At 48.6% G+C, this 25008-nt stretch overlaps 1 protein-coding gene across 2 annotated transcripts in view; it reads left to right on the top strand.

The window, feature by feature from the left end:
• LOC144178367 (uncharacterized) overlaps window positions 1-24376 on the top strand; it is a 71946-nt gene extending 47570 nt beyond the window's left edge. For both annotated transcript variants that reach the window (XM_077706148.1, XM_077706149.1), the window contains exons 2-4: window positions 4877-5082; window positions 13767-13902; window positions 23857-24376. In XM_077706148.1, coding sequence (XP_077562274.1) covers window positions 4877-5082; window positions 13767-13902; window positions 23857-23948 — 434 coding nt within the window. In that variant the 3' untranslated portion in view covers window positions 23949-24376. The remainder of the gene's footprint in view (window positions 1-4876; window positions 5083-13766; window positions 13903-23856) is intronic.
• Window positions 24377-25008: the final 632 nt, after the last annotated feature.

The raw sequence follows: 25008 nt of genomic DNA, 5'->3' as shown, positions 1-25008 counted from the left end.
TGAGGCCACTGCTCTGTATACGTCACGAAAAGCTTGAGCGAGCTGGCGTAGGAAAGGCTCTCTTTATGCGTGGCGAAAATGGGCTGAGAACCCTTAACCCTGTGTATATATATGGTACTCGTCAGAAAACCACATCAAACGCAAAGTGAATTGTATAAGGGCTTTTTTTCTTTGACCGTTTATTTTGCCGCAGGGCATAGATAAGGGGTATGAGTTGATGATGAGGAAAGTTTGTTGGATTAACATGAGCATGTTCGCTTCGCCTATAAAGTAGGAGGAAACCATAATTGGGCCCATATATCCATTTGTTGTATGCGGATGCGTCGTCTACGTGGAGGCCCGTCGCCGCAAGGTGTCGCAGTCTCGTAGGACGCAAAGCGAGGCAAGACCACAGCAAGTGCTGTATGTCGGCTATTGCATCGCTGCGGTGGCAAACCGGGCAACCGGGGTCTGTAAAACAATCTTTAAAGTGAGGCCATTGGCGGGTCACGGCGGAAGTTAAAGCCACCCCCACCCGGATCCTCCTAAGCGCCACCTCCTCGGCACGGGTAAGACACGGGGGGAGGGTGGCAGCTCACGGCTTTATTTGTACAGAGGTCAAAACTGTTAGCAACAACGCGTGAACGCGTGGCTTTCGATACGTACAGCGCAGCCTGCTGATAGCCACCGGCGTTACCAGCGAGATTAGGTGACGGCACTGCGGCGGCTAGGCATGCGAAAGCTATTGCCGATGTTTTCGCATTTCGGGGGGCAAGTGTCGACGCCGAAAGTCCCCCACCACGGCCACCACCAAAGTCTATATTAAACGTTATCTTGCGCTGATAACCAGTGCAGTCTTGTTATTAGATGCGACGTATCTCTTGCTCTCGGGTATGTCCCTCCGTCGTCGCGGCGTTGTCCGCAAGATCACTGCACATGCGCAACTCTCCTTCGTTCTTCTCTCCGACAGCTGTGCGCAACGCTCTCACTCCGTCTCATTATCATAACAACAGTTGCGCAGGTGCGCTTCGCTGCTCTGGGTGCGCGCATGTGTGCGCACTCTCACTCCGTCTCATTATCATAACAACAGCTGTGCGTGGGCGCTTCGCTGCTCTGAGTGCGCGCGTGTGTGCGCATGCGCGTGACTCTCCCCCCCGGCTCCTCCCCTGTCAAAAGCGGGAATATGAGCGGGGGAGCGCACGGCGCCGGATCAGTCCAGCGCTCGCTCTCGCACTTGACTTGACTTTGCTTGACGATACCTCCGTGCAAGATCTTCCGACGAAGACGTGATGGAAGCGACAGTCCCTTTAACGAGTGGACTGACGCAATCCAATACCAGCGTCAGTCCAAACGCTCCCCCCTGATGCGTCGCATCACATCAGGGTTCCCTCGCGGGAAGATGGGCGTAATTTTGCCTTTGGTGTGGTTCCGATATAAAAAAGAGGAATGTGGGAACCATACCAAAGGCGAAAACGAGACTGCGCTGGTTATCTGCATCAGATAATGTTTAATATTGACGTTTGCGGCGGTCGTGGTAAGGGACTTTTGGTGTCGAATCTCTCCCCCCGAAACAAGGAAGCATCGACAATAGCTTTCGCATGCCTAGCTGCCGCAGCGCCGTCACCTAATCTCGCTGGTCACGCCGGTGGCTATCAGCGGGGTGCGCTGCACGTATAGAAGGCCACGCGTTCGCGCATTGTTGCTAACAGTTTTGACCTCTGTACAGTTCCCACTTCAGTCTTCGTATACTTCATCGTCCACCACGGCAAAGTCAACGTCGAGCACTCCCTCACCGTCGAAGACCTGCACTCCTCTTCTTCTTCTTCTTCTGATGGGCGATTGCATTCTTGCCTGGCAGTGCGACGCGCTTCCTGATAGACCGTATATTCTTCAGGCGTCCAGATCTTCTTTGGCCGCCCCATTCTCCATGTGCGTGGCACTGAGTCGAGGAGAGTTTGTTTAGAATGGTTGTTAGTTTTACCATGGTCGGTTTACAATGGTTCTGAGTTTTATGAGCGCAGGTAGTTGCCCCTAGCAACGCAGAGCGAGTGACGTCAGAAGCAGCGGACAGTCGTTTTGTCGGCGACGCTGTTTGCTCAAACGCTGACTGACACGGCACTAGGTATTTTTGTTTTCCTTTTGCGAGCCCCTCACGTGGCGCCAGCCCATGCGCAAGCCTGGACACTTATCCGTGTCTAGGCGCCTGCACTGTTAGTTTTTATTCTTTTCCAGCTCAAAAAGCTCATTCTTTTGCTCCAACTTCTTCTTCTGAATTGTTTACCGATTCTCGCTTGTGATATATGCACTTTCTTTATTCAAATGTTTATGTTTATAATTTGTATTTATATATGAGTTTTATATATGAGTTTATTTATATATGAGTTTATGTATGAGTTTTTTTTTTCTGACACCGCCCCAAGTTAGACACAGAAAGCTTCGCTTTAAAAATGATTTCCTGGGAAATCTTATGGTAATAACTTGTTGTCGCATTTCTGGTACCAATAACCGTTGCACTTTTCCTTGCATTCCGCTGTTCAGTGTCCCGTCCCTCTGAGCATTCGACTCCTCGTCACATTTCTGGCAACTATGCCCCTTCAATTCCTGTTCGCACTTGTTGTCGCCATCTTCATCTATCTGTGTTATGGCACTGGACTCTCTCTCTCTCTCTTCACTGCCCTCGTGTACACATCACGGTCGTACCTCTCAATGCACTTCTCCTCATGATCCCGTCGAACGTTTTTCCGATTCTCACCGCTTTGATTGTTCAAGCCCTCATTATGCATCTCTATGCGGAGGTGTTCGCCACTGCATTCCTGGAACCTGTATTCGTAATCCTCCTCGCAATCCTCGGGCAACTTCTCGAGGAATGCCTCATTGACCAACTTGTGTCTTTAAGACTTCCCATCTGTGCACTTCAGTGCAATCTCCCTAGCGGTAATTTCAAGCCCGCAGTGCGTGGCGAGTTGTAACCACACCGTCAGGTTCACCGGTGAACCGTCCCTGGTGCGTTAGTGGGAATACCCCGAATTATTTAGGTACACTGAATTGTTTTCTATTGTTCGGAAGTAATGCGCTGCGGGGAGCTGTGTGACAACCAGCTGCTTGCTGTATACTTCTTTTATTAAAACGAAGCTTTAGTGTCCTCACTGATGCGGCTTCACGCCAATACGCTCTGCAGGAAAGCCAACTTTCTCTGACGATGATGACGAATGATCGTAGGGGAAGAGAGCGAAAAAAAATCCCGGGCTATATCCACTAACGTGAAACCCGGTGAGGGTCGAAGCATGCAGTGTATTCTTGGCGCCTTGGCGTTTTTGCCAATGGATATGTAATCGCTTGGGGGTACAGGTATACAGTCTTGCTGTAAAAGTCTCTCGTCTTTGAAGCACGAAGCTCTCTAGCGCAAGGCGCAAGGTTCTTGTACTGACCTGCGCAGTGTTGTAGGGTATAAAAGTCTGTGTTTTTTCTAATAAACCACCCAGTTGATAGAAGGCGCTTGTCCGTGTGTTCCTTTCTTTGTCCCCGTTTCTGTGCGCTATTACCTTCAAAATGGAAGAGGAACGTCGCTAGCGGCAATGGCGCCGTCCACCACGGCCCGCGACTGCAGCGACAGACTTTCCAACAGTATATATTAGTATGAAACTCTACGATGTCGACAAATGTGTCGGTGACAATGACGATGATTACTTTCTGCACTCCGGAAAACAGCCCGGTGAGAAAATCGACTGGAGTGCAGTTTGCAGCTTTCTTGCTAAACCTTCTATCATTGTGATGTTCATGTAAATAGGGCCCACAGTTGGGGGGGTTGGGGGGGGGGGGGGGAGGCTGCTGACAAGCATTTTCACTCTTTTTTACTGGTCTGTAACCACTGCGAAAGCAATAGTTATTTCCAACACAGATTGATGCACCGTGTTTTACTCGCTGCAGCCGATACGTACCATTTAATTGCATGCTTTATTTTTTTTTCCATGTTGTTAAAGCGACTATCGAATGGTTTTATTGCTGAAGCTGACAGAGATCTAGCCAATGCGTCAATATATCTTGAGTGATGTCGCAGAAGGACACAAAAATTACATGCACTTAGGAGAACGCCGTATAAGAAAGGAGATTCTTTAGGCGCTTCTTCAACTCATCTCATATGCGTAGATCATTCATATTTGGCTGAGGCATTTCGCGCCTATCGATTATCATTGGTCGCGCATATCAATTATATTCTCGATGTGCTTCGGGTGTTGAAAAAAGATATATATTGTTGCAGGGACCATGTAATGCGGAAATGTGAATGCGACTGGTAAAGTGTTCGAAACTTTGTTTCACCGGTGAAAAAAATCAGCAAGGAATTACAGCAACACGTCATTCAATCGCGGCACTGTGACAGCTGTCGTCGCTCTTGAGTTTCCGGTACATTATGTCCCGCCGGCACATTTTTGCGTCCCCAAGCGAGCTCCTCCTATAGGGCACACGCATGCAAGTAAAATAACCCTTCCCTCCAGCCCCCTTGTCCCACCCACCAGCTATTTATCGCGCTTGCCGTAATAATTTATTTAGTGCGAGAAACCCCGAACAGAAGGGATATTATCTGTGGCTTGAACATTGGAAGGAAAGCTTTTATCTTTTCAGCGGCCAGTTTTGCAATGCCAGCCGTCAGTGCAATGTGAACGAACACTGTGCTTGCTTGGCATGCTTGAATTGAAGGTTCTTTTAATTATTTACTGTGTTTTTTTTTTGTTCTCTCAGAGGAATCTGAGGATTGTACTGTGCCTGAAGGATCTCGTGGATATCCCACGTTCGCGTACATTAAAAACCGGCACTCGCGCTCAGCCGGCACGCGCGAATCCCCTCAGCGTCGCACTCGCGGCGATGTTCACGTGCCTCGTCTTCCGGCCTGCACGTGCAGGAGTGCGGTGCATCCGGATCCTGTCGCTGGAGGTGCCCCAGACGGTGGTTGTGGGCACAGAGGCCCGGCTGAGGTGCGCCTACGACCTCGAGGGAGACGTCCTCTACTCGGTCAAGTGGTACCGCGACGACGTCGAGTTCTTCCGCTTCGTGCCTTCCGACCGGCCTCCGGGCCAGTTCTTCCCCGTGGACGGCATCAGGGTCGACGTGAGTGCACTTCGGCCTATTGACCCTATTCGACTTATTGACCCCTATAGCCGTGACATTACGCTTGCGGTGTACGTTTGCAGTGAGGTCAAGCCTGTGAAAAGTATTGAGCTTGCCTTGTGTTCGGAATTTTATTTCAAACGAGGTTCCAGCCCAGTGCACTTTCCATCGCGCTGTTTTTTTAACGCCGCTTATTGTTTTGAAGGTAGCCAAGAATGCAATGTTAACCGACAGCCTGCACAGCGCGACTATTTTCACGTCCTTGAACACGTGGACGCACCACTTATGCTAGTCACAACAGTTCACAAGCACAAATTGCAGCGCCGCTGGCACCACCGCTACGTTCCTTATGAAGTGCAAAGACGCAGCGGCGGGTAAGTGAGTTTTCGTTGAGCCTTTTATCGAGAACGATCGGGAACACACTGCATACAAAACGCATATTAAACTTTGTCTTGAGGGGCATGGTGAGGTCAGCTGCACAAAATTTGTAAGGGATTCATCTGAGTGCTGCACAAAGGAAAAAGAAAAAAAGAAATGCTACACGTGGAAGTTATGGGGGTTAACCAAACGGGCGTCAAGTTGGAAACCTTTAACATGGGAACGGAGAAAAGGGTGTTGAATGATAAAGAAAGGCTATAAATATAGAAGCGAAAAACTGATGAGTCGTTCCACGAAGTGTACCCGTATTTCGCGTGAGCGTACGTATTCTAATTTCTGCGGTCATTGTAGTTCTGGTTATTCTCTTACTGTTCACTGTAATCTTTTTTCATACGCCCACTACCCGAAGCTTCGGGTTTCGGGTATGTACGCTCACACGTAAAATTGAAAGTCATTTCCCAAAGATGAATGCGAGCGGTAGCGCTCGAGCAGACAAAGCAGACGACGGGCTCTAAACGCTCCCACCGGCAGCGCCGCACACCGACTATCTTAAGTGTTGCCTAGCAACAGCTTCATTGCTTACGCGGCAATTTCCCCCTCTATGACCGTGAGGGAGAGGCTTCACACACAGACAAAAGGACGTTGACGCATTTTTTATGCTTGTATCACGTGCTTCATACAGCCCAGCGCGAATATTCAAAGTGAGGGCATGCCCGCTCACGTGCAAATAAAATGAAAAGGGCATGTGGTAATGTCCGTACAATCTCATTTAAAAACAGCGGGGAAGACGGGACTAAGGAAGGAACAGACGACACAAGCGCTGCTTTTAAACGATATAATGTAATAAAAAGCCCTTCAGTACACCCTTCCGTACAATCATTCGCGCAAGCCTGCAGAGCTCCACAAACGAAGCAGAGTTCGATAGAATTTGAAGAAAGCGATAGGCAACACCTGTGCCGACTGTTGTCGAGATTGCGAGGCTGTGGTCCTTGCGCTTGGAAACGGACACAGTGTCATAATACAGGTCGCTCTTACGCTTCTATAGACAAAATTGGTTTCTGTGTCAAAATGGTTTGGGATGCACTGAAAGATCGCGGGCCCTTCCATCTAGCGGCGACGATGGTCGAACACGAAACTTCCTCGTGAGGGATTCCTTGATTGTCGTGTGAGTTTGGGCTTTGACTCATTCAGCTTTGACATTGACTCGCACGCATGTTTGAGTTTGACCATCCCCCTTTGATTTCGCTAGAAGAAAAATTCGCTTTCAACTATCGTCGTCGTTAGGCGCAGGGGTGCATGATTTTTTGTCTAATTTTGTACGTCCGTGCGCCCCACTCCAAACTCCCTCTGTTTCTACGTACCTGAATGGGCCGATCGGATAGACGTCAGCTTAATTACGCTAGGAACCCAGGTTATATTCCGACCACCGGAAGAGTTTTTCACCCACCCACGATCGCCACCATCGCAGAAAAAGTTAGCTTTCCTGCTGTGCATTTTCGAAGCGGCATACGAAGCGACACACATATAAAGCTTCGCGTTACAATTTATGGTCATGCTTGTCTAATAGTTCAAAACAATAAATAAATTAAACCAAAGGCTGCGCATAGGAACGGCGGTGAACGGCAGAATGAAAGCACAGAAAAGCTGGGTTGAATCGCAAAACAAAAAATTACCAGTAAGTTCTGTTTGTTGGTGATCCTTGGTGGCTGTTGCCGTTAGGGGTTGTGAAGTACCGACCACGAGACGCAGGGAGGTAGTTGAAGAAAAATTCTATGTACTAGCATTTACAGCACTTCACGTGGAAGACATCGAAGACGACTCAAAACAAAGGAAAAACTGAGTTAGAATAAAATACGCCGCCGCGTGCAAAAGATATCGCCGCACGCTGCGTGATGAGGCCCGTAAGCCAAAACGGTGCCAAAGCGCTGCACGGTTGGCTAAGGAAAATGTGTGAGCCTCTGGCGCGTCGAAGACATTACGGGAGCGACCCTGCTAGCCACCGCTCACAGCCGCAGATCCGGGTGAACTCGTTCAAGCTACTTGAGTGCTTTGACCTCCATCCCCCACCCTCCCTCCGTCCCTGGCGGTCAGCAGTAGAGAAAACCTTTCCCACGATATTGCTCAGTACACAAAACACTGGCACAGGAGCATGGTGAAATGAAGCGCGAAAAAACAACGACAATCAGCGGGAACAAATACAATGGGGCGAAGTGCTCGTTCTATTTGTGCACCATGCTCCCTTACGAACTCGCCCAACTTTATTTGCTACTGGCACCGTAGAACCACCCTTTTGCTCCTGCTCACGGAGGGAGACGGAACAAAACACACAACATCAACTAACAAGCACAAGGGGAGGGGAGACATCGCCTCTTCAAAGGTCATCGGCATTGTCATCATTACACCAGTACATCGTTTATTCTCACTTTATGTATGTATTGTGAAGGCTTACAGATGGCTGATAGCTCCGAACTGAAGGTTGCCGTAGGGTCGGATTTTTTAAAAATAAATTCCATCAGACCTTTCTCGGGTGTGTGAAGTACCGGCCAACCCGTATACGTTAACCCAGCCATTTGTTTATATGGATATACCCTCCGTACTCTTTATGTATGAAATCGTAGAGATAGTTACCGAAGAGCCAGCGACGACAAGTATATGCTTTCGTTGTCTGTGGGTCTGGTTATACCATTAGGCATTAATCAACTGACATTATAGATTATCATTTGTTTAGTGTCTAATGCATCATCCCTTATGTCATCGGCAAATCTTTAAGGAGGCACTAAGCACAGCGCACAAAAGTATGCGCACCTCTTCCAACATTTGATTCATGACAGCACTCAGCACAAAATATGCGCATTTCTTCAAACTGTTCGTCCCTCCTAGTACTCTAACGTAGGTTATATAAAGGTCGATTGCAAGCTTGCATGCGTGCGCTACAAAGGTAATCACCCATTCCATTCACACAGTGCACGCGACCACTGTAGGTTCTAAGTTCCATGCAAGTTCTCGCAATGGATCTGCAGCCAGTCACAACGCCGCTTCGCAGATTTCGGGCAGAAACACTCAACGCGGCACCATCCTTTCTTTGCCATGCAATCGGTGCCGGGCCCGGGCGCTTGCTGATGTACAGAGGCGCCAGAAAAAGAGCAAGTTTAGCGGGCAGAAACGCCGAGAGCAGAGAAGGGACGCACGCGAGCAGCAGCAGCAACAGTATCATCCATGTGTCGCTAGCGGCGCAGCCAGCAGCGAGAGGAGAGCTCGTGCATTAAATCTTTGTTATTAATAAAAAGCGAGAGGCCTCCCCCGGTGGGACGCGGTCGCCACTCCACGCACGCCTGCAATATTTACGCTCCGCTCGTTATTATGGTAATGAGTTGCGTCGGTAATTCCGCTCTCGTGGCGGCGGGTGGAGTGTTTGAAGAAGCGTAATGTAATGCCGTTCGTACTCATTATTCTACCATTTTCACACGTGCGCAACAGTCTATACAGGGATTCGAGTGGCGAATGCAAATGGCTATGCATGGATGGTGTCGTTTGTCTTGATTCCTCGTGTACCCGCGGATGCGAACGCCTCGGGGATTTACGCCTACACCGCGCCGCGACCCTGCCCCGCTGCAAACCGCGAGTCGCTGCCTCCGAATGTCTTTCGGGAAGAATTCCGAAGCACGGCGCTTCTATACGCGAGCGACATATTTGGTCTCTCAATTTTTGTATCGAAGATATCCCGGAATCTAGTGGAGACTTTTACTCCGGTTTGCGTTCAGCTTGTCTGTGAGACTGAACGAAGGAAGTTAAAAATACCGTCAGGGGTTGTTCACTGGTACGCTTGGTATATCATGCGGGGAAGTGTTTAGGAAATGGTTTTACAGCCAGTTCGGCGGGTGGTTCAGAATACAGCGAATGAGCACGCCGGCAAATGAAGCGTACGGAACGTGGCTTGAAAAACCTTCCCTTGGGGGTTGGTTACTGCCGCAAGTGGTTGCTTCTACTTTCGAAATGGTCACTGCATAGCAGTGATAATAGCAGTTGCAACTTCAGCCATAAGACGGAAATGGCATGTCACTCATACGTCAGCTATTAAGCAATTTCTGTATTAATAAAGATAAAAGAACACTTATTGGTAAATTGATGCGAATGTGTGACCTCTCGCGTCTTCCATCGGTCAGCAGTTTCGGCGTACCGTTGCCGTGGAACACATTCCGCATTATTTTGACGCCTACTCGTCCCTTGAGTAGCTGCACGCTCCATTTCACAGCAAGAATCAGCAGTGAAAAAAGGCGACGGGACGCGGAAAGACATGCTCAGACGCTAACGCCACCACCTGGTCCTGACGCTGTTCCGAGCAACGCCGTCTGTATAAAAGCAGTAGGGATGCCTAGATAGGCCGCTCGTCCGCAGTGTGGCGCGAACCGACGAACACTGCCCATGCCGGAAACACGCAGGAAGGACAGAAAGTGGGAAAGGGCAGGAAAGAGAAACGGAATACGCATTTGGCACTTTCCCAACACACAATCTGACAATCGTCCGCTAGGACGATTATGTCACTACATTGAGTTTCATTTACTTTTTGTAATCATTTATTGCACAATAAGTGAGTTCGCGATTTCTACAGAATTCTCTATCACCTCTGTGTCGTGCGCCAAAATGCTTCGCTTCTTATCTACCTTCACAGATTTGTCTGTGTTATGCTTTTTTCTTGCGTGCATGATTTGCCTTAGGATGTTGCGTGAGCCCCAGTACGAAAAAGGCGTGATCGGTCACTGGAGAGCGCAGCAACTGGCGTTTGTACGTGGCATTTAAATATTTTGACATCATCGGCTTATTGGAGAAAGCGAGTCATTAAATACCAGCAAAATAGGTGCGCTGAATAGTTTTCGTCATTAAAATAATGGTGGTAAAAATCTTGGTAGGGAGCACCCTCTCGCCCGTGCACTGCCGCCCCGCAGATACGTTTAAAGGAGCCATGAAGAGAAAATACAACTTCGCTTAATTTGAAAGAACTGGGATTCAGTATCTCACTCAGCTCCATTAGAGCCCCAAAAGATGTTTTTTAACGGAAAAAAAGCAAGAAGTATTTAAAAAATTTCAAATTATGCGCCACAGTGACGTGCTATGAGCAAGAATGACGTCATACGGGCCGACAATAAAAAATAATTTTCAGTGCGATAACGGCACGTTAGCATTCAAGTGATGCGGTCAAATGGAACTACAGGCCCCATTACAGACGTCCAGTCATGTGTCGTCGCGACAGGTCAGTTAGGCGGCCGCCAGTCGCACAAACAAGGTTCCGTGACGTCATAGAAAAGTTGCAGGAAATTGGCTAGGGGGTCGCCACGACTTAACACGTTTGATTTAATATATCCGTTATTTGTTCGAAGATTGCGATGATATTGGTATCATTGTTATCGGGACTAAGCAGTCTTTCTAATAAAACCAACTTGTATTTTGTCTTCATGGCTCCTTTAAGCAGTCTACGCCAGATCGTCGAATGAAGCGCTTGTGTCCATGCTCCCTCGTTGCGCTTGTCCCATGGTCTGAGGAAGTCTTGCGTGAGGCGCTGTAGCAGTGCCTGCACGGCTATTTGCACTGACGCAAAAGCCGGGAAAATGCGCAATGTGATTGATGGCGCCTAACACGCCGCGTACTATGCAGAGAGGGAATTCAGCACATTCACTCTTTTGAAGAAAATGTTTCGTTCAAGCAACATTGAAGCGCAAGCGGCTTGCTTGTAAAGCACGCGACTGATTAATGAACAGTTTAACCCGAAAGCATAACTTGGCTATGTTGGCGAGAGCGCGCACCGAGCTTACGTCCGCAAAAGGCGTCCAAAAAAGGGATACCTGCCGGGCACAGATTACGCCATCTACGTAAGAAAAACGTTGAAGGGATGGGCACCGAACCAAGGGACGGAGTGGGGTCCCAAGCGTGTGACTGTACGTGACAAGCGTGGGACATGACCGCCTTGTGCGAGAGAAGCGCTGCCGATAGAAGCGAATTATTATAGGCATAAGAAAGAAAACCACGAAGCCATATAGGGTCGGCCTTGTTAGGGCATTACGTGCCAAGTAAAACACGGTACTCGTGGCCGCCTAACTCGCACTACTAAAATAACCGATATGAGCATCGCATGCGCTTTTTAACAACGAAGCTGTTAAGCCAATCGTAATTTTTCATGTCCGCAGTTAAAAATACCAAGAAATTGCCGAGCGCGGGCATGTGAGAGCGGGCCTCGCGGCGGCCGCTCGGCCGTTCACAAAACCGAGAAAACGCCGAGCAGTCGCCGCTCGTGCGTGCGTGCGTGCCTCGCGGCGACCGCTCAGCGCCCCCTGCGCACGTTTGTCAAGCCAAGCGTACTCACTTAGGAAGATTAGACAAGATTGGCCAAAAAAAGGAAGAACTCCAGCGTTCGCCGTAAACGTGGCAGCACTTGCTCGGAACGAGAAAAACGCGTCCTAACGTGCGCCCCTCCAAGGTGATGTCCAATAATTACAATTTCAAAAAAATAAATAAATAAACGAATCTCACACTTACAGCAACAAGTACGGGGTAAGGGTCGTTACGACAGCGGAGAAAAAGCAAATCGGCTGAAATCTTGGATTTAAACCTTCGTGATAGTCGTGAAGGTTGCGAACAGCCTCGCTACGTTCAAGTCTTACGCGTTCGTATGAGCTTCCTTCATTTTTTTTCTGTACGGCTTTTCCTCTTGGACCATTCTTTGGGTTGCTGAATGAATACAATGACCACTTTTTTTTTAATTCAGTCGTAAAGTTATTACGTACGGCTAGAGGCTTAACTTGTGATGTCGTTCCTCGTTGCGATACGATGCGCTTGAGAAGGGAGACACGAGGTGTGATTCACAAGTCAATCCTAATGCACACCAAAGAAGCCTGTTTTCCCCTGTGGCATTTATTTAGATATAAGAATAATATTTGTCATTCGGACACTGGTAATCCGCCTTGACCTGTGTACGGGAAGCGCTACATGGCTGCATATTGTTAAAGGGGCACTGACACAAAAATTTAGCATCTTGTTTTTTTCGTTGCGATAAGTAGCTAGTGACCTACTTATAACCTGTAGAAACCTCATTTGCTTCAGCGTGCGACGGTTGTTTAATTAGAGGGATTTTAAATGCGGCCAGTCGCAGTTTCAGTTTCAGCGAGTGCCGCGAAACGATGGATTTTGTGGATTTTGTGTGAACAAAGCTGACCACGTGACCGTCGGAGGGATATCACAGAGCAGAGCCGCCGTAGCACTGTCGAATCCGCATCGACGGCAGTTTCTGCGAATGCCCCCAAGTACTGATCTCGTGAGGCGCTTAATTAAAAAGCGACCGTGGATGTGACGCAGGCGCTGCGAGTGCAAATGCTACCGCGGCTAAAGAACGACGCGCGACGCTCGAGACGGTGGGTGGCAAGACGCGCGCTGGGAGCAGCCGGCCGGTCTGCCTACAGGTCCGCCTACAGATGTGTTCGGCTTAGCACTGCGGCGGATATTCGAGTGCCGCTCTCGTAAGCGGTGCAGATGACAATTTTTAATGCAACCCGCCATCGCATCATTAACTCCTTTCTCATGTAAGCCACTATGGTCGGGACTTGGGGACAATTTCGTGCAGCGGTAACAAGCTATCACTCGAGCTACCTGCGCCGGCCTGGGCCACTTCGCGGCTGTGGCCGCCGCCTGCACAGCGACCGTGCGGCTAGCTCAGTGGGCTTTTCGTGCCTCCGGCGCGTTTTCGCATCCAATGGTAATAAACAGTAATAGAAACAGAGTGCCTGGAATCGCTGTAGAACTTTGGTCGCGGCCAGCTGCCCGATTAGCTGACGAAATCACAGCGCCTCCGCCGCCAACGATCGGGTCGTTCGTTCTCGAGAGCAGAAGCTCCGCCCTCCGGCCCTCCGATTGGAGCGGCGAGCCGGGCGAGCCCGCGTAAAACGCCGGTAGTGCGGAATCGGCAAACACAAACTCGTGACGTGTTTGGATGTTGTTTATTTACAATTGCGCGTGGTCCTCTGCTGGCTGCTCGGTTGCGTTTCGCACACTTCAAAATTGATTTTAAATATGTTCTAGGCTGTATTCGCCGCTGATATTTTGCAGATGATGTATATGTGTTCCCACCAATCTATCTCCGACGTTATCTCGCCTTCAAAATTTTGTGTCAGTGCCCCTTTAAGCAGCGCTGTGTGCTATTGTTTATTCTTCGCTGGTGTCCTAAAAAAATGCAGCCATATCACGTTGCCAAGTGGCATCAAATAACGTGTGTTTTCAGAGACCTTGCAGTTACATTTTTGCGTTTTTTTGCGCTTTTTCAGCTGCAGCGTTCAAACAACGGGACCGTGTTTATCCGCAATGTGGATCACCTCACGGGCGGCAACTACAAGTGCGAAGTTTCGGCCGATGCCCCATCTTTCAAGACGATGTTTGTGGAGAAGCTCATCCGGATAGACTGTAAGTTTTCTCGACCGAACTCCGCTTCTTCAAAACTCACTTTGGAAGCAATATGTTTGTCAGACCCGCATCCGCCACGCTATGTACGTTTGCAAGCAAAAATCCAGTCTAGACGCTTGTTCGTTAGATCAGAATGCTGTGTGTATATATGGTGGGTCTGTGTCTGTGAATGCGACAAACAGCAGCCGAAAGTCTGCACACCTAAAGATATTCGATAACCCCTTCTTCAAGGAGCGGGCAACAAAGATAACGGAACGTTTCGTGTCTGAACATTGAAACATTAGGGCAATAATGCGACTTCCGACGTATTAGCTGTATTAGCTCCAGCATCTGTGTAACAACCACGTCTGTGAACAACGTTGTTAAGCAGAACTACGGCCTTTAGGGCGGAGAAACATACCCTTATTTTTTTCTTTAGCAGTGATCAGATGAGCAAAAAAATTACTGCTGAATGAAATTTCTGGCAGACAAGCAAGTAGGCTTTCATTTGATTCTATCTGAAGGCTATAGCCATCTCTGTATACAGAGGAACTCTTCTGGGCTTCAAGCCACGGCTTAAAATCTCGTGCTCGACTTTTTGAAAAAAAAAAGTCGCTAAGCTAGCAGCAGCAGTTCGCCCCGATGCCCACTTCAGAAATGTCCTCACCTAAACGCGATTTCTTTGTCTAGCAATTTCTGTGTCCTGTTGTGCGCTATCTTTCGGGCCTACCGGGTTTGCACTGACACGGAACCGCCTCATGCAGGCCTAAATTTTGTTATCATATTTTAATTTTTGTACATTTCAAAGTCTTTCTCGTTAAACTGCCTAATGGGGAAACCTCCAATAGCTTTCCTGCCCAGTTCCCCGGGCAGGTGTTTATTGTCTGCGACCCGCGATCGTTATTCCTGACCCCTCCCAGTTGGGTACGAGCTTCGTTTCTCTTCTTGTCTTGCTAGTTGTAATATGGTTTGCTATTTCGGGTAGAAACTGACGCAATTAGCCGCACCTCCAAGGTTGCGTCAGATTTTTAGGCCATTCATAATAAGCTCCAAGGGCACTGCTCGATATTTTTTTATTCGTACACGTACTCCTCATCTGCTTTTCTTTTTCTTTTTTCTTAGCAGTGGGCGCAATGACGAATGAAATGCTATTATCTACTCATGCACTCAAATTATCGTATGACCTGTCACCGCAGCTCATGGGCTAACACCTGCTGAGCCCACGGACGCGAATTCAACCCGGCCACGGCGGCAGTGTTTCTGATGGAGGCGAAAAACCTGAGCAGTCAGAAAATAGGAACAGAGCGAACTCAAATAACCGTGTTAACTTTTTCACTGCAAAGAATTCTTTGCAACTTCGCGGTTGAACGGTCGCGGGAAATCGACAAGCGGTTGTGCGGAACAGCCAGCCAGGAGGCTCCAAGACTGCAAACTTCGCTTTCAAACCGAGCCGGTTGGAGGAATTGGGGGGAGGGAAGGTAGGCCCTGGAGAGGGTGAAGGGATCACAGATTTTTGTACGAGCCTAATTCATACCAAAATGCCCCTCCCGAAGAAGTGCTGCTCATCGAGGCCACGTTCGACGAGCGCAAACTTAAACGCGCCGACGGTGCCAAGACGCATGAGGCTCGTGCTGCCATTCACGAACGAACGCGGAACACCCTACGAGAAGGAAAAACCGCCGAAAGGCCACACGAACGAGCCGGCGTCCTGTAGCAGCGTCGACTGTCGGCGAGCGCCCGATGCGCGGCGGTTAACGAGCGAACCGTTGGAGACTTCGTGTAACGACTGCGGCAGGCCATGGTCCTCCCCGGAAGTCTACCCGATCTGTAATGTATAGTTTCATTCCATAACCAAACCAAGAATGATTCGCTTCATGTTCCGCTCAGGAGGGGTAGGGCGGAGGGTGTCTGTCCTAAATATTTTATGTGCTTACTGTGTGGACCCATCGGCTCCTTTGTATGGTTGTTTGTATTTAACAAAACAACAGCGAAAAAATTAATAAAAAGTGAACGCTCAGCGGTAGGGCACCACCGCGGCTCGCTGAATTAATGGCAAATCGATGGTAATCTGCTCGAAAGCATTTCCTGCCCCTACAGCCAGGTTAGCAAATTGGTCTCAACCCTTTATTTTGCTTATGATCAGCATTGCTATTCCAGCGAATGCGGTTTCGTCCCAATTTTCGCTGGTTTCAGTCCAATTTGGGTAATGTTTTATTAATAAGTAGTTTACGTGAATAAGAAAAGTTTGGTACTGAGAGCTAGAGGATTTTGCCTTTTGGAATAGGTGGGTGGCCCGCCTAACCTGCTGTCGGTTAAGTAAGGAAAGTTCGCTTGCTAACACATGGTGCTTTTACGCTGAAATACTGACAGGAAGAGGAACGGAGAGGGCGTGATTTATGTGTACCTGGAATATCGTGAAAGTCCTTCTCTGCGCTTCAGTGAACCTCTTCAATGAGGCTTTCGCTTTTTAGCCCTTTTCCTAAAAAAAAACATGACATGAAGTTCCTTCAAAAAATAATCAGGATCATTCACGCTGCCTGTCTTGATTTATAGTTGAAATTTCCCATCATTGTTTCTTTTGTGTAGTTTTATACCAAATTTTTCGCATACATTTTCCGCGGCTCAGAATGAGAGAAATGACGAGTATGATAACAGCCTTGACAAGAAAAGTCGATGATGCATCAGTACAGATCTAGCAGCTGTAAGACATAATGTGTCGTCATTTTACGTATATCCAATCGTAACATGCAGGAACCCTTCAGGCAATATGAAAGCCTTCGGTATCATCGTATCCTAGGTTGCCGTCCTTTATCATATACAACTAGTAATTTCTCGCGGAAAATTTTGAATGAGGTGATGAGATAGAAAAACTATAAAGCGAAAAATTCAAATTCAAAGTCAAATTAAATTTTAGTTAACATCGCGCGATGTTTAGAGGTACGGGCAAAAAGCCATAACAAGGCTTGAATAGGCCCGTACCACCCCCCCCCCCCCCCCCACCCTTTTTGCAAACAGTCGAATATTACACAGCGTACTTTATGAGCACATCTGCAGTAAAGTGCGTTTGTTGAACATTACAAAATACAGATTCGTGTTCCAAAACATAAAAGAAATATCACAATAACATTGCTGGATGGGGTGAAACATACAGGAAAAAATACACCTCTTGATATGTGACGCATATATATTATCAGTAATATTAATAATGAGTGACTCAGCATATTTATGTAAATAACAGCTCAAAGATAGAAAGAAAAAAAAAACGTATCAGGCAAGCAAGAAAAAGAGGGAACATCTCAGACACAGGAGAAAGTACTCACTACGGCAAGGAACTTGGCAGAACGCAAAGTCATTACAGTCGTAAATCGCAAAGAGAGGCAAGGAAAGAGAAGGCATGTTTGTGCGCAAGTGCAAATCACTACGAGTAATTATCCCGCAAGCTTTTGAATGAGATGGAAGAGATATATTTGTTGCTTTCACGTTATAACATTAATAATAGATAGTAGAGGATATTTCAGGATCTGTGTACCATAATATGCTTGGCACAAATCAGCTTATGATTTATTTATTTATTTGAAGTGCTCACCAACAGCGCAAGGGCCTTCTCGGGTGAAGCACTGGGTACATGAATATAAGGCATACAAAAGACAAGAAGTAGGAAGGTAATAAAATCAAAAATGGGTAAAAATAAGTGAGTAGATTTACATAAGGAAGGAGGAGGAGGAGGTAGCCTTTATTGTCGCAGGAAGACTCTACGTCAAGTGGGGGAAGGGGAAGTAGAAGGTGGGGGGTTTGTAACTTGGGACGTCTTAAATGTGTACAGTTCGACTCAAAACAGGTGGGCCCCTTAAGAATGCTGGAGAGGCCGCGTGGGGTGAGGAGAGCAGGCTCACGACTCTAGACTGCTAGTGATCATAGAAGCGACAACATTTTCTCAACAACAAGAGCTCGGAAGGAGTTTGAAGAGGATGCCCTAATCAACACAATGGTTTTGGCGTAGAAACGCGAGAACAGAGCGAGAAGTGCGTGTGCAACCTCTCTACAACATGTAGAGCGGTCGCACACGCACTTCACGATGGCGAGTGTTCAGGATGATGCACAGGATAACGAGTGCAGTAAGTCGTATCATTTATTCTTAGGCTAAATAATTGGGTCAAAGTGTTTTCTCTTTTGTTGGTTCTGCTCTGTAGCTTCGACACAATCGCAAAGAAATCCTTGCACCCCTCCGTCTAACGACCACGATGGTTTAACGCGAAGCTTTCTCGTAATGGGTTCTTTGGTTGGCCAATCCCACACTGCGAGTATGTGCTAGTCTGGAGGTACGCACCACTTTTCTAGAATATCCACGGCAACTCTCGGGAGTGCACTTCGTAGGCCTAACGTTTGGGTTTGGTGTGTGCGGTGCGAATCGGTACCTGCTGCTTGGCGTTTGCTTCGACCTTGTTGAAATGGAGCAACCGAACAGACGCCGGCTTCACGACTCGAGGGACACAGGTTCTATTCCGGCCACTTAACCCACAATCATTCATCATCATCATCAGAGAAACTTTGTTTTCCTGTAGGCCGTATTGTCGCAGAGAGGCATCAGTGAGGGCACTAAAGCTTTGCTTTAATATTAAGATGCAACACTAGCAATCTTCAATTGCTGAAAGAGCTGGGCTGTGTGGGCTAGGTAGGAAACCTTAGCAACTATACGACTGTCCTGTTTCTGTAGTCGAAGTACCTTGTTGATGTTTTCTGCCGTGGTCGTCACCCACCTTAGAGCTCCATGATTAATAGAGAAGGAAAATAGGCAGTTGCACAATGTACGATTTACGGAAATAGGAAAATAGAGGCAGTGATGGCGCATACGACCTTTTCCTTGTGACAGTTTTTCAGCTATAGGTAATTAACGTGCCGATCCCACGATAAATGTTTCGTAAAATAGAGGCCCAGTGTTTTAAAACAGCGTAAAATTTCTAGTTGTGTATCGCAGATCGCAGATCTAGTTGTGTATCGCTGGAGGATTGAGAAATTTATTGCGGGGTCGAAATTGTATCGCCATATTTTTATTTAAGTTTATTGTTAAATTGTTCTTTGTAGCCCAAGCGTTAATGCGTTTAAGTGTTTTAGTCGCCCGGTTTCCTAGATCAACACCTGACTTGTAAAAAAAACAAACTAGTGTCATGGGCATACCGGATGTATTTGACAGATGGGTCAATGTTTACAATTTTTTTAATACGCTCAAACCCGCTTATAACGAACTCGAAACTGCCGCGTTAAGTGGTCGTTATATCAGTAGTTCGTTCTATATGGACTCGCCCTTTAAAACGCGCACAAATTAGCGACATGTCGAACAACCCTTTCGGTGGCAAGTTAAGCCTTCTTGTTTCATGAAGGGGCGTCCCCTGCTTGCATACGAACCAACTAAACTGTGTTTGCGTCGAACCTGCCGCTACCGGCGTAATGCCCGTGCAGCAATTCTTTCGGACGTCTTCAAAATCTCCACTCACCGCAATGGCTGCGACAGCTGTAAGCCGCGCCAGGCTGAGCGTACCGGGAGCTGTGTCGCTTCGGCCGGAGAAGAGCGAAGTTCGAAAGTTTGAATGGCATCACGGTTCGTTATCAGCAACTGCGCAAACGAAGTGTTGGCAGCAGGATGGAGAGTTGGGCGAGTTGGTAATGCGACATGGTTATTTGGAACTAGCGCGTTAAAATTAGACCACGAAGAAAAAAAACAGACAGGACGAGCGCTATCAACTCTAGAGATCGCCAACCCGCGATCTCTAGATGGCAGCTAAGTAACCGTGCACCGGCGCTTTTTGCAACGCGCGGTGCCGCGTTCGCGTCGACTCGGGCGGCGTGAAGATCGACACCGGCGATAGCAACGCTTGCGCCGCAGTTGACACGAAGTGCTGTCCTCCATAGATTTTAAGTGCGAATGCACTTTATAAGCGACCCCAAACCTTCCACCGCCGGCGGCGGCGGCGGCGGCGTCCGCAGTCCTCCTCTCCCTAGCAACGGCGTGGAGCGGAGAGGAGCGTCGGTAGCAACGGCGCGGTGACGTCACTTCACCACGTGACCGCGCTCGCTCCGCCTCCTCGCCGTGGCTGCGCGGGTGCGCGCCGCTCCCCGCACCGCTCCTCGCGCCGTGACGTCATGGTATGACGTCACAGCGCGCCTCCTCTCCCCAGCAGCTGCCGCGTGCCTCTCTCTCCACCGTGACGTCACACTCTCTCCTCTCCCCCTCGCTCGGCTGCAGCTGCCGTGCGCCGCTGTCCCTCTCCCCTTGCGCTCGCCTCCTCTCTCAGCCACCTGGCTCGGCGCGCTCGGCGCGGCGTACCCCCCTATATATGCAGCGATAAACTGCCAGACCTCCGTGGGTCGGCTCGCGCGCGCTCACGGGCGAATGCCAACGGATTTTAACTTTACTCCCCCTCATAGCATCACCCCGTGCATTCGCACTTAACCATGTTCACCCTCGGGGAAATGCTTGGGAGTTTTTTCTTGCTGTCCTCCATAGAGTTTATTACAATATACACTAGAGAAGAATCTGGCGCTAGCGTCTATGCGGCTCATATTAAGGCCGCCTGTGTCGTCATGGGCCTCCATTATACCATACGCCCGCTTTAGTTTCGTCATTGGTTTGGATAGAAACGTTTTAGTAGCCTTATATTTGAACACAGTGACACAAAAATGATGATTGATAATTCTGGGGTTTAACGAGCCGACGCAACGCCGGCGATGATGCGCGCCGTAGTGGAGGGCTCCGGATTAATTTTGACCACCTGGGGATCCTTAACGTACGCCAAAATCTCGTACAGACGGCCATTTTTGTTTTTCGCCTCCATCAGAAAAGCGGCCGCCGAGGCATGGAATCGAACCCGCGCCTTAGTGACACAAAAATGCAAAGAATGGTGTGTTATTAAATAAGTGGAAAATAAAACAGGCTGTTTTAATGCGAAGAAAAAGGGACGCAAAGCGTATTTTTGCGGAACGGTTGTGCTGTACTATTCTGCAGACCAAGCTGGTGGTTAACAACAATGTTAATATCTGGGGGGAAACTCATTAGAGACTTTTATTGTATTATTTCCCATTATTTGAAATAATAGGTTGTTTCAAGGGCTTGGAAAGGTTTTTGAGCGTGCTTATGAAAACGTCGCCTTCATAATGAACCGGTGCACCGACCGTCAGCTACAGTTTAACAAAACTTGTTGCTGAGCGAGTTACTTCATACTTGAAGGAAAAAGAAAACGTGGCGTTAAACCGTCGTGGACGAAGACAAGATATGACGGGTACAGGGGCCCGTATCTGTCGTATCCTCTCTTCATCGAAGTACTTTCGGTTTGATTTTTTTTTTTTTTTGTCGGCTAAACTTTCGTGGCGGCATATTGCCCTTTCAGTCATGCATTCCTTCTCCTCCGGCATGACCAACGTTAGGTACGATCATGCACTGCCTGCTTTTTCACCGAGCACAAAGTTGCCGCTGCTCACGGCTACCACAGAACAGAAAAGATTTCGGCTACTTCGTAGCTCGTAGACGTGCTAATGCATGATGAAGAAAGCAAATAAAAAAAACCGCTCAAGAATCTAATTGTCACGCCAAGCCCAATCCAGGAGCAGGGGTCTTCCCATAACCCCCCACGACGACATGGATTCCCAGGAACAGTTTTCCCCCTAGTATACTAGGAAGCTCTATGCTGACCTTGAAAGTTATGCTTTCGCTGATTGACCGCCAGGCTTCGCTGGCTGGCTGCCAGCTGACCGTCAGGCTTCACAGTTCCTTCTCATTTTTAAATGCGAATGCATTTCTTAGCCGCGGGTTGTCTTGCGTCGTTGAGCGGCGTGCGCCTAGCAACAGCTGTGGCGCGCGCCTAGCAACCGGAGCAGGTGCGGAGTAGCGGAGGGCAAGGGGAGAGGAGGAGCGCGCTCGGCGTGTGAGGGCGCTCGCATCGCGGAGCTCGGGCGGAGTAGCGGAGAGTGAGTGGAGAGGAGGAGCGCGCTCGGCGTGTGAGGGCGCTCGCATCGCGGAGCTCGGGGCGGAGAGAGAGCTCGCGCGCGGGCTGGCGCGGGTCTCTCTCTCCTCTCCGCGTACCCCTCTCCGCTCGCTGCGCATATAAATGCAGGGAGCGCGCGCCTCTCTCCGTGACTGCTTGCCGACTGGCGCCTTGATAGCGATGGAAGTCGGTGAAGTCGAATCCCTCGCGGCAACGATACCGCAAAGAAGAATTCGGTGCACCCAATGCATTCGCATTTCCGCACGATCCCCTTCGGGGAGGTGGGGGGATTTTTGTTTTCTTCCTCCCTGCCCTTCTGCCTCTGGAGAAATGCCTGGAAAGTGAGTGACCTCGGTCGCGGCGTCCGAAATCTCTGGCCGGTGTTCGCCGATCTGGTATATAAGCATCTTCGCGATTAAACTGAAGCGGTGAATGCACCAGCAGGCCCCCTCTCTCATGCTTTAAGGACTTTTGAAATTTCGTTTTCACTTCGTATGTGCCATATTTTTACCGCGACAGTGTCGGAAGTGTTAGTTACCCGACGCGGTGGCTCAGTGGCTAAGGCGTTGCGCTGCTGAGCACAAGGTCGTGGGTTCGATTCCCGGCCGCGGCGGCCGCTTTTCTGATGGAGGCGAAAAGCAAAAACGCCCGTGTGTACGAGATTTCGGCGCACGATAAAGATCCCCAGGTGGTCAAAATTAATCCGGAGCCCTCCACTACGGCGCGCCTCATCGCCCGCGTTGCGTCGGCGCGTTAAACCCTACAATCAATCAAAATCAATCGGAAGTGTTAGTTCTAAAAGTAGGACGCTTTGAAAAACATTCGGTATATCTGGACGCAGTTTCAATAGGTGACATACGAAAGTGGTAACTGCAGCGAACTATGGTCGTTATAACCGATAGATCGCTATATCTGGGATCGTTATAAATGGGTTCGACTGTATCAAGAATAAAAAGAAATGGTCCAAGTATGCTGCCTTGGGGGGCATCAATGGTTACTGGTTTTATGGTAGAGCAATGGTTGCTGATGTCTACAACGTGAGAATGTATTGAAGATGGGAGGCAATCAAAGATACCATGTATTTTGCGATGGAACTGTAGTATTCGAGCTTAAGCAGAAGACTTTTATGACCAGTAAGGTGGATAGCTTTTTTAAAATAAAAAAATATCAAGGATTACATTGGGGTTTTCAAAATTTCGAAAAATATACTCCTTTAAAAATCCTAGCTTAGAGCATTTATTTTGGCGGAAACCGAATTGGTCCGAAGTTAAAATGTGGCTCCGGTCTGAAAAGCACAATAGACGTTAAGAATTACTTTTTTGAATTCCTTTGAAAAAATTGGAAGGATAGATATTGGGTTGCAGTTGCAAAAGTCATTACTCTCGCCATTTTTAAAAGTACGTCACTTTTGAACATTGCATATTACGGAAAAATATTCCCGTCGACAAACAGACGTTATAGACGTGCGCTAAAAACATTTCGATGACATGTTTAATCAGTTTAATTTGAAGGACGAGGTTGTAATCAGCTTTGCTATCATTGAGTGGTATGAATGCCAAGATGGGTTTGGATCGCTCGGAAAATAAATGGCTGAAAGTTTATTGAGAGTTTTGCGGCCTCCAGTGAGATGAATGCCGTAATCGTCGCCATCAGTAGATTACTTTTCTTCATAGTCACCTTTCAATGACCCACAACTTTCGCGCACGCGCCTAGCCACTCTGCATTCGCAAGACAACAGTCTGCTTTACCTAGAATGCATGCTCCGGTTGAAAACAAGGTTTTCTATGGTTTTAAAGTACTCGACTAAAAAAATAAAGTAAATGCATTATCCGTGGTGTTTTTGTGCTTAACTAACCTATTCCTGTGTATTTGTTAATGACGCTGTAATAAATACAGATGTAACCTTCTCTTAATACCACACTTTTTCATTTTTCCCGCCACTTACTAACCAAACTGTACTCTTTTTTTCCCCTTCCTTCCTACCTGTCGGGCCTCCCAGCGTCTTCCCCCCGTGTCCGCGTTCCTTCGCTGCCGTGTCTCCTGCTCCTGGCGCTCGCATCGTCCCTGCCACCCCTCGGCTCCAGTCGCTGACTACGTGGAGAGCGCCATGGGCGAGCCGACAGCTCCCCCGTCGGACGCTCCTCTAACCGCTCACACGAGGCGCCCAAGTCTCAGGCCCTCGGCTCGGAGAGATGTCACCGCAGCATCGCGTGGAAAACGGTGTCGAGAAACTCCCTATGACCGGTGGTGGCCGTGACTTGGCGAGACGACGTGGCGCCTTGCAGCCGTTCCTGGTGGAGCGGCTTTTGAGTTCGTTCTCTTCGGTGCACGAGCCGTGCACTCTCATCGTATATATCGCGGTGTCAAGGTTCTGGAACGCCTATCTTTACGGGGATTCTGTTTTATGTTGTCTTTATGTTGCACAGCAGCCATCGCGTCGCCGAAATAACTCGGCGGATCGCTTAGTTTACTTCACGGTGGCCATGAATAACTTTTGCGATGAGCAAGCAGCTGACCTACTTCATTGATTGATTGTGGGGTTTAACGCGCCGACGCAGCGCAGGCGATGAGGCGCGCCGTAGTGGAGGGCTCCGGATTAATTTTGACCACCTGGGGATCTTTATCGTGCGCCGAAATCTCGTACACACGGGCGTTTTTGCTTTTCGCCTCCATCAGAAAAGCGGCCGCCGCGGCCGGGAATCGAACCCGCGACCTCGTGCTCAGCAGCGCAACGCCTTAGCCACTGAGCCACCGCGGCGGGTAGCTGACCTACTTCACAAATCAGAAAGGACGGGCCAGAGTGTAACCTGGTGTCTTGTCTTGGAGGAGGTCCTCTAGAAGATTAGTGTTTTACGAAACTGATAAGCTAATACGTACCGCATTAAAAATGGACCCATAGACATACAAAATAGGGCTAAGGTGACGTACCCATTTTCACACTCGTCTATCTATTTTTAACGCAGGCTTTTCTGCGCCCACACATCGCTATTGGCATATCCCTGCCTTCTACTCATATCAAGCGGCCAAGGCACAAGGAACGTTATGAGGAAATAGTGCAACATTCGACGCCTCGCATTACTTTATTGATAACACGGTTGAAATTGCCAAAAGCAAGATTCACAATCTTTCTAGGTTGCAGCAGTCGTCTTCT

The sequence above is a fragment of the Haemaphysalis longicornis genome, unplaced genomic scaffold (assembly GCF_048455015.1).
Source record: "Haemaphysalis longicornis isolate Haplotype H1 unplaced genomic scaffold, Haemaphysalis longicornis Haplotype H1 scaffold_4, whole genome shotgun sequence".
Lineage (NCBI taxonomy): Eukaryota > Metazoa > Arthropoda > Arachnida > Ixodida > Ixodidae > Haemaphysalis > Haemaphysalis longicornis.
This window is presented reverse-complemented; position numbering and strand designations above follow the sequence as displayed.